Raw genomic sequence first — 10,295 nt, forward strand, 5'->3', positions numbered from 1 at the left:
GGCACTGCAGGCCCACTTCCCACAACACCCTTGTTTCTCTGTGCTTCAAACACCGTTTTCCCAGACAATCACCTTGCTCTCTCCCTCGCTGCCCTCAGATCTCTGCAAAGAGGGCACTTACTGTGGGGCCATTTCCTCACCTCCTCACATAGGCACTCACTTACCCCCTCACCTGGCTTTGTGCTATTTTTTTCCCCCAATTAACTTACCACCTTCTGGCAAATAAATGAATGTCCTGTCCCCCCACCCCCTTTGCGGTATACTCCTCACAAGGGTATGCACAGCTTTCCTTTCATTTACTTCTCTCTGGCACTTAGAATAGTGCCTGACATGTGGTAGATATGCAGTGAGATGTGCAAGGAATAAGTGACTGCCCACCTAATGTTGCCGGTATCACTGGCTTTAGCCACGTGAAAAGCAAGACAGTTGGTATCCAAGCTGATCATAAGCTCTAATGTAGGAACAAACAAACCAGGCTGTATGTGTTGTTCATAACAAACATGTTCTAAACCTCAGATGATGGTGTTTCCCATACAAAGTTTAGTGAGATTACTGTGCCCTTATCCAGCACCACAAAATAACTTCCTGAGCAAAGGCTACTCCAAGCCATCTCTGTGACACCCTGGCTTCTGGCATGTCTGTGTTCACGGTTCATCTAAAGCAGTGATTTTTAGGGTCCTGAATTTGAAAACATGTTATTTGCCAGCTCTGCTATGTTGCATGTTACTATCAACATTCATCTTAGATAACTTGTTGAAATTTAGCGTAAAATTCTCAAGGCCATTAAAATACAGAGAAGTTTAAAAATAGTGTCACTAAACCTTAAGTCCCTATGCTAACCATTCTTTATAATTTTTTTCTTTTCCTTTAGTGTTGCCTGGAATATCAGAGAATCAGAAACAGTCGTGTGTTGGGATCATACATGTACTGTGGCTGGGTATAAAAAAAAGATGATTGAGTATGCTCCCACATAGCAGCTGCTAATATGTTGAAGGATGCCGCCTAAGAACTTTATCACGTGAAGTCTTTCTGAATTTCCATGGAGTCTTTCTAGAAATGCAGATAAAGAAAATGAAGGATATTGGACAGCAAATATATACTTCTCAAGTGAGTGACAGACATAACTCCTTGACCATGTCACCGAAGCAGCCTGACGCCAGTAGAGTAACTAGACCAGAGAGACAAGCCCAAGCCCTCTTGTACCAACGCTCAGAGACAGAGGCTGCCATGATGACTATTGCTACATGTATAAAATGCAAAGTTGTTCACAGAGTCCCTTTTCAAGACTTAAAGAGCACTGGGCAAAGCCCAAAAGAAGACAAATACGTCTGTTTCACATGCAGCCTCGGTGTGCCTCCTCCACGTTTTCATTTTGTGCACAATAACGGCAGTGCCGCTCACATGGGAAATCAAGCTGAAGTCTTCTCCAACCCTATCAATAACAAGTTCAAGGTAAGGAACTTTAAGCCAGGCAAATACTATTGTGATAAATGCCGGTTTTCCACCAAGGACCCCCTGCAGTACAGAAAGCACACCCTTCAACATGAAGAGATCAAATTCATCTGCTCTCACTGCAGCTGCATTTCCTACACAAAGGGGGAGTTTCAGAGGCACTTGGTGAAACACACAGGCATCTTTCCCTATCAGTGTGAATATTGTGACTATGGTGCCATTAGAAACGATTACATCGTCAAACACAGGAAGAGGGTGCATGAGAAGCCCGGTGGGAAACGGTCACCCAAAACCGTTGCCAAGTTGGAGCCAAAAAGAACCAGCATAAGCACATCCAAACAAAACCCAGAGCTTTCGAAAGCAACCAATCTGAGGACTACATTTCAAAATAGACTGTCAGACCAGCTTTCTAGGTTCTCCCCCCACACAAATAAAGACAAAATGCACAATATCACATTGATACCAGAATCAAAGGAGTACCAAAAAGATGTCGTGTGCATCCCAAATAAAATGACCCCGTCTGAGCCAAATGACATCAGTCTGTTTGAGAATAAAAATGTTGAGGTAGAAGTGTTATCCCCTGCAAAAGAGCCCGTGCAGCCAGGCATGCCTTTAACAGTTGTCGCACCCGCAGAGCTCGTTGTGCCCGCAAACTGTTTGGCTCAGCTGATAGATGTGAAGGTTGTCAATGGAACGCAGCAGCTTGTTCTGAAACTGCTTCCTCTGGAAGAAAATAATTGCCGTGAGGCTGGTAGGGGCAATGGAGGCAATTTTGAGCTCGTAACAAAGGAGGTTTCAAGTGAGCACGAGAAAACTGTGTCTTCAGAAGAAACAAAGTCACTGATGTTTGAGACGAATGTTGGAAAACGCACAGGCCTTGATGATATGCAGTCTTCAGTGCACACACAGCTGAACAACATGAAATGGGGGAAGCCTTACGATTTCTTCATGTCCAATCCTAGTGGGCACAACCAGGGAGAGTCCTTTCTAAGCTCTGATAGAGTTGAGGATTTGCAGAAAAAAAATCATTTGTATCCATACAGAGCTACTGCACCACCCCCTTCTTTTGCCTTAGAAGGTCGTTCTGCATCATCTGTAGGAAAAGCCAGTGTTTTATGTGGGCTTGGAATGGCATCAAACCCTTTTCCGTATAAGGCTGCAATGTCTTTTCCTGAAGATGCACGGAGTTTACACAGTGACTCACAACCTTTGTTCCCTCTTGCTGCTCCACCTGCAGCCATTTCCTTCTGTGGAGAAAATGGTTTATTGCCCGTCAGTGAAAATGACTGGGAATCTAGACGTGAGATCAGTATTCCTTTAAAAATGGTTTCCTCTAATAGGAAACTGAATGACAACCAGACAGAGGCCATTTCAAATATAGGCCAGGTTCCCTCTCAACATAAAAGTGAATATTTACACATAAACTTAAGTGGAGACAATAGAATCAGATCTCAACAACCTATGGACAAGCCTTTGGAATTAAAGACTCCTGAAAGGAATGACTATTTTGATGGTCCTGTCATCTCATCAGTGTTTTCTCTGAGCTCTGGATCTGAAAACGTCCCTGAAGGCATCAAATGGAATAGTTCAGCCTCCAAAATAAAGTCAATTGAACTGTTTCGCAGAAAGATAGCTCAGTTAATTGAGTCCTGTGGCAAGCCTTCATCATTGACTGCAAATAACATACATCGTCGTTCTGTAGGGCAGGCGTCAAAGGTAACTTCGAAGGCAACCTCTGAAGGTATCCAAGAAATTAATGTGTCGTTTCCTAGCCCAGGCTATCCCACAAGTTTGCTCCAGAAATCTCAGGATTACAGTAGTGTTGGTGGACAGCTGATTCGTGAGCATGTATACCCACCGTTTGTAGATGGCAATGATGGAAGGACTGAAAGCAAAATGCCCAGGAAGGGTCATGTCTCTGCTCCAGTGTTGATCCCCAAAGGGGCCGTGTTGAGGGTTCTTAACTCCTCTGAAGATACTCACATCATAGAGGCTACGTGTGAAGCACCTGTCAGCATACCTTGCACTGAAACACAGTTGTTAAAACCCGTTCCACTCTGCCCTGTGAAACAGACTGACTCAAACTTAGAGGTAGCAACAAACGAAAGTGGGCCAATAGATATGTCCCAAAACCTGCTGGAGACATCTCCTTGGCCTAAGCCAAAGAGAGAGAGTGCTCTGTATAGCATCACCCCCAGAAAAACTGCCCCCCTGCATGGACAGCAAGGAGGCAGTGAGTGGAATAAACAAGGGAAGCTGCTCTCAAGAAATCTTGCCATAAATCGAAATAAAACCAAACATGTCAACTCCTCCAAGAAGAAAAACAAAATCCAGGCTGATCCCAGCCACTATTTCAAGGATCCGTCCATTTTTCAGGTTGCGAGACAACTTCGACTCATAGCAGCTAAACCAGACCAGCTGATTAAATGCCCCCGCCGGAACCAGCCAGTCATTGTCTTGAACCATCCTGATGTGGACTCACCAGAAGTGACCAATGTGATGAAGGTGATAAACAAGTACAAAGGCAATGTCCTCAAAGTCGTCTTATCCGAGAGGACCAGGTGCCAGCTCGGCATCAGGCGGCATCAAGTGCGGCTCACCTACCAGAACGCAGAGGAAGCCAATCAGATAAAAAGGCAAATGATGTTGAAAATGAAACTTAAGAAAGTGCATAAGAACAACTACCAGGTGGTGGACTCCTTGCCCGATGACTCATCGCAGTGTATATTTAAGTGCTGGTTTTGTGGGCGGCTGTATGAAGACCAGGAAGAATGGATGAGTCATGGCCAACGGCACTTGATAGAAGCAACTAGAGATTGGGATGTTCTTTCTTCCAAGGGCAAATAATAAGTAAAAAAATTGGTTTTTGAAGCAAATGGTTTTCCTTGCTTTCAGTTTATGCCGGTTCGACTCTTTCCTCTCTCCCAACTCAGTAGGAGAAATACAGACCATAGGGATAGAAGGATTGTTCATTCTTCAGATCTCCCGCAGAAATGTTGTGAGCCAGGGGTCTTAAGCTGAGATGTGTGACTGGGCCTTGGAAAGTGTTTAAATCCCTGCAATTGTACGCACAAATGTATGTACATGCGTTTTTTGTTTTTTGTTTTTTTTTTAAAGAGAGCATGTGAAACTTTGAGTAGATTTTCAATGAGACTTGAGACACCTGTCTAGCACCCCTTTTTCTGAGTAGATACAGCTCGTTCATAGTCCATGGAGAGGGCACGTTTAGAGCTTTACTCATGCTCTTAATATAACAGAATGCTACTGAAGAATTAAACCTCTGTGTGTCCACATCCACCCTGTTTCTGCTTTAACGCATCTCCTGAGTATTTGGTACGTGATGGAAATCACATTTTTTATTTTTTTAATCTTAAATTTGGTGATAGAAAAAAAATGACCATTCTTTCCAATCCCTCTCCTGTTCTGTAAAACTCAAGAGTTCTCTATTGCACAGAGTGGTGCCTTTGTAAAGAGGTGGTTCCAAGGCTATGCCCGAATTCCCTAATTCAACAGCAGGCGTTAAGGGGAGAAAGAAACCCTTTTTGAGCATTTAGCTTTTACTTTCATTTTATGTATCTTAATTTATGATAATAGAGGAAGGATTGTGCCTTTTGGGGAAAAAATAATGACAAGGGGATAGATCTAATGAGCCTACTTTCTTTGCTCTTATTGCGCCCACAAACATAAGTGGCCAGACAGGCTTCTGTGCACCATAGGTAACATTTGGGAAGACCACCCAAGGTAGGATGTAGGGAAATTGTGGAGCTCAGTGTGGCATTTTCTTTTCATGGGGGGCGGGGACTTTTTCTTCCGGAGCCCTCTGGTGTGCTGCACATTGTCTTTGGTCACTTTTGGATCATGGACACTGCTCCCCCAGGCCATATCCTAGTATCTGCCATCACCAACCATGGGAACAGTGCTCCCTGTGGAATAGGACAGCTTCCCTGCTCAGCACCTGTCCCTTTCCTTTTGTGCCTTTGGGGGCAGGAATCCATAACATTGGAACATTCCACCATCTTTGGTGAGGTTCTAGAGACACCACCGTGGTTTTCATTGCAACAATCTGTTCAGCTTCATCGTTGCTCAGCTTTTCAGGAAGCACCTCTGGGAACACTTCTTCCCACCTCCTCTCCTCCAGCTGATGTCAGGACTGGTCCCAACCTGTATCCAGCACCTTTGTGTAAGCAGAAAAGCCCACCCTCTGGAACCTTGCCACCTCTTGGGCGGATGGTTTGACAAAAGCAGCTCCAGCTGGTCCTTAGTAGGCTGGTTCTTAGTCCTCGCCTGCCCATTTAACAGGGCACCTTCCTGCAGAATACAAAAGACACACCCACAAAGCAGCCACAGTTCCTGCCTGCCTCCTTCAGGTACTGTCTTCCTTGAGGGATTTCTCGGTGCAGTGAGCAAGCCTGGGGACTGGTGAATCTAGAGACTACACCAGTGAGATTTTCGTCTTGGGTATTCAATTGGAGACTTCCTAATTTTTTCCCCATGTGGGAAAGTCTTAAATAATCCTCTGACAGGTGTAATCCTTTGTAGTTGGTCCTCATTATAGATAATCAGCATTTCTCATGTATAATTCAATACATGATCATTAAGTTGATTAGCTGGCTATTTTTATTGAAATTTAAAATATACTGTATTGCTCTGTGTGTGTGTACGCATAAGATATTTTTTACCATATGAAAATTACAGTAGCTAATTTTCTGATTTCCTATTTTATAATGGTGTGGGCTAGAAAATGTACAACTTTTTTATATCCTAGAAATAATTTATTTTGGAAGTACATTTTTATAATAGTCTGATCTTATTTGTAGAAAATGGAAGCACAGTAAGGAATGGACCCAATGATTTACACAAACGGGGAGAGTAGGTCCCCTGGGGGTCAGTTCATTACAGTGTTGAGTCTTTGTGCATTTTCAGTTGGTGCTTTTTGAGAAAGGGACCCTGTGTTCCACTTCACTACAAAGCAGAGAGCATTCTGAAGTCTTTACACATAAAAATTTATACCCCTCTGGCAGGAAAGAATTCCAAGATGTGCAGAGGGAGAGAGGAGAAGACGACTAGAGGCTGTGACTGACTTTTTATTTTTTCTACCTCACCCCTTGGCAGCATCTTTCCTGAAAGACTAGTCTGCAGATTGGCCGTGAGTCAGGTTAGAATGGTGAGCGTCCCCTTGGCAGCATCAACTATTTCTCAAGTATTAACTCAAACACAACTTGTATACTTGTATGGAGCTGACGTTCTTAAGTAGAAAAATAATAGCAAATCTTTTGGGGGAGTCTCAGAACTGTAGTCCTTTTTAAGGAATTACAAGAGTTTCTGGGAGTCATAAATGGGAAAACAAAAAGTGTGTGCCTTCCCTCTCTGAAGCGCTTTGGATAATACCATGTTAATACCTAGGTCAAGGTCATGAAATGAACATTTTAAACAGTTGGAGGGAGTAGGGTCAGAATTGTGTTGAGTATTTGTGTACTCTTGATTTTGAAGGACCTCCACACACCACAGTAGCTGTTAATAAAATTATTCTAACATACTTTTTAAAGTAGGCTTTTTTGCTTTTTGAGGGACCAGAAATGAGACAAATTTATGTTTCTGGTATATAGGCAAATAAATTCAGAAACAATGACTCCAAAATATAATAGATGACATTTTACCCCCACTCCAAGACACTTATGGGCCCATTATGGGCCAAGTGTTTGCTGAACTAAATACAACATGTTAACCCTCAACAGCTCCATCCCTCCTTCTTTAAGATGAGCAGTCAGCCCTCTGTACCCATGGACTCCACCATCCTAGGATTCAACCAAGCACAGATGGAAGATAGTCGGTGGAATGGGGAAAGCAATTAAGTGGTCAAAGCAGTCCGTCAGAGGATAAGAGGGAACTTGAAGTGCTGTTTACAGAGCATTTACATTGTATTAAGTGATACAAGTAATCTGGAGCTGACTTAAGCCCTACAGACAGATGTGCACAGGTTATATGCAAATACACCATTTGCTACAAGGGACTTTAGTATCCACAGATCTTGGTAGTGGCTGGGATTCTAGAACCAATCCCCCACACATACCAAGGGACGACTGCTATATAAGCCAACCCAGAAAATGAAGAAGCGGTGCTGTCTGGCCCCTGGGGTAACTTCAGAATCCCGAAATGTCAATGAGCAGAAAAGAAAACATTGCTAAACATGTTTTAAGCATTGTAAGTCCTATGTTAACGTTTTGTGTGTCTGCTCTAGTTTGGAAACAGATGTTTGTGTATAGATGCAGAGACATTGGCGTACATTTGTTAAATAAAGCATCTGTAAAACTCTTTCTGCCCTTTCATTTCAAACGTTGAGCATGATGGCATTTGTTACCCAGCCCAAGTTGTCTGATACCTTTCTGAGCTACATAAAGTAAAGGGATCATTCTGCACAGCACAGGTGATTGGATCCCACCAGGGTGTGTTTTGAACTTGGTGCACTGGTGGTTATCCCTACATACCCTAACATGAGGCCACATGACTTTTTGTTTTCCCTTGGATTAGATTTGCAGGAGAAGCTGGTGTAGACAACAGTGGCAATTTTCCTACTGTGGTCAATGGTAGAGAATGTAGGTGGACACTTGACCTACGCTCCATATCTAGCCTCTGAAGAGAGGGTAGCATAGGGCCTTGGATGGAAGAGTTCTCAGACTGCCTACAGCCCTGCTGGGCTGTACGAGTGTAGCTGTGTGTTGGGCTCTATCTCTCAAACACAATGGACCCACCTGATCCCACGCATGTTTGGGGGAGGCAGTAGGAGGATATTTGGTGGGTGGGTTCAATTCCCTCGTCTCACTGCCAAGACCCAAGGTGTCAAAAAAAGGAACGGAAGAGGGTTGGCATTGAGATGAGATGTGGCAGACGCTGGGGAAAAATGAGATGTGGGTTGCATAAATTCAGCTATTTGGGTGATTAATTTTTTATCTGTGCCTTAATGTGTCATTACCCTCTGTAATTATACAAAAAAAAAAAAAAAAAACCTCTCCCATTCAGTTGATTCTGACTCATAGTGACCCCCATTTGGTTTTCAATGCTCTAAATCCTTACAGAAGCAGACTGCCCCATCTTTTTTCCATAGAGCAGCTGGTGGGTTCAAACCACTGAACTTTTGGTTAGGCAAATGCCTTAACCACTACACCACCAGAGCTCCTTTAGAATTTTCTAGGACTAGTCTAGTAAGTTGGGTCTGACTCGATGGCACATAACTACAACAACAGTCTAGTAAGTAGGAGCTCTGGTAGGATAGTGCCCAAGGCACTTGACTGCTAACCAGAAGGCTGGCGGTTCAAACTCACCAGCCACTCCTCAGAAGGAAGGTTGGGCAGTGTACTTCCGTAGAGATACTGCCTCGGAAACCCAAAGAGGGGTTGCTATGAGTACAGGCTAATAAGTTGTCATCTTTGACATTTGGTATTTAGGGTAGCCAAAAGCAAAACAAAACCACTGCCATCAAGTTAATTGCAACTTACAGTAACCCTTCAGGTTTCTGAGGCTGTAAATCTTTATGGAAGCAGACTGCCTCATGTTTCTCCTGCAGAGGGGCTGGTGGATTCGAACTACCAACCTCTTTCTTTTTCTTCCAAACTACCAACCTTTTTGATTAGCAATGCGTTAGCCACAGCATCACCAGACCTCCTTTGATCAAAGAAAGCAGTGGGAGCCTGAAATGGGGTTTGTATCAACATGAACCACCACTGGTGGCTGCAGTGTGGTGAAGAGATGGGAGACTTGGGCAGAGATTGACTTCAATGCTATAAAGCAAAGAAAGGGCCGTCACTAACTCACACTATTATAGTAAGAAACTGAGAAAGATTAATACCTGATTCGTGAGTTCACATAAGCTTGAGCGACATCATGGACAGAAGAGTGCCTCGGCACTGTGTACCCTTCACACTCATCCACCCTAACAACAACCACCCCTTCATCTCTGTAAAGCCTGTTGCTTTCAAATGGGGGAGCTCTTCTGGCCACAGGCTGCACTCAACATGTGCTATCTCCATAAGGCTCTAATACCTATTAAACTCACTAGTTGGGGGGTGAGATGCCATGCTAAGGAATTTGGATTTCATCTAAAGCAACGCTGCCCAGTAGAAATACAGAATGCAAAACACTTATGTAATTTGAAGTTACCACATCTTAAAAAGTAAAAACAACAAAAAAGTACTTTCAATAAGGAAGGTTGGGCAATCCTACTTCCGTAGTGATACTGCCTCGGAAACCCAAGGAGGGGTCGCTATGAGTCGGGGCCGACTTGACAGCAAATAACAACAACAACATATCTAAAATACTATTTAAATATTTTCAATCAACATAAAATTTATATATGTATATATAGGATCTCTAGTGGCATAGTGCCTAAGGCATTTGACTGCTAACCAGAAGGCTGGCAGTTGAAATCCACCAGCCACTCCTTGGAAGGAAGACTGAGCAATCTACTTCCATAGTGATACCACCGTGGAAACCCAAGGAGGGGTCACTATGAGTCAGATCCTACTTAACAGCAGTGAGTTTGGTTTTTTGGTACACACACACATTTATATACATATATATAATACATCTGGTTTCTGAAAACTATTAAGAAAAATATACATGTATTTATGTGTGTGTGTATACATGTATGTATTTTGTTTACAAAATTTTCAGAAACTACATTTTCAGCAAGTTTCCATTTTGATGCTAAATTTCTGCTAATTGTACTAAAATGAGCTCCTATGAAAACAGTGAAATGGTGTTTAATGGAACTGGTTCAATTTCTAAATTAAAATTAAATTTAAAATGTGGTTCCTGGACACACTAGCCACATGTCAAGTGCTCAGTAG

The 10,295-nt window shown here is 43.1% G+C and overlaps 1 protein-coding gene across 1 annotated transcript; it reads left to right on the plus strand.

Moving 5' to 3' along the window:
- Positions 1 to 1,056: 1,056 nt before the first annotated feature.
- Positions 1,057 to 4,299, plus strand: ZNF518B (zinc finger protein 518B). Its single transcript, XM_007948775.1, has one exon. The coding sequence runs from the start codon at positions 1,057 to 1,059 to the stop codon at positions 4,297 to 4,299; it is 3,243 nt and encodes a 1,080-aa protein (XP_007946966.1).
- The last annotated feature ends 5,996 nt before the right edge of the window (positions 4,300 to 10,295 follow it).

Source organism: Orycteropus afer, unplaced genomic scaffold (assembly GCF_000298275.1).
Source record: "Orycteropus afer afer isolate SDZICR_OR568_19922 unplaced genomic scaffold, OryAfe1.0 scaffold00224, whole genome shotgun sequence".
Taxonomy (NCBI): domain Eukaryota; kingdom Metazoa; phylum Chordata; class Mammalia; order Tubulidentata; family Orycteropodidae; genus Orycteropus; species Orycteropus afer.

What these genes read in the sequence shown, in the direction of transcription:
- ZNF518B (XM_007948775.1), top strand. Translation starts at nt 1,057, where the DNA reads ATGCAGATAAAGAAAATGAAGGATATTGGACAGCAAATATATACTTCT.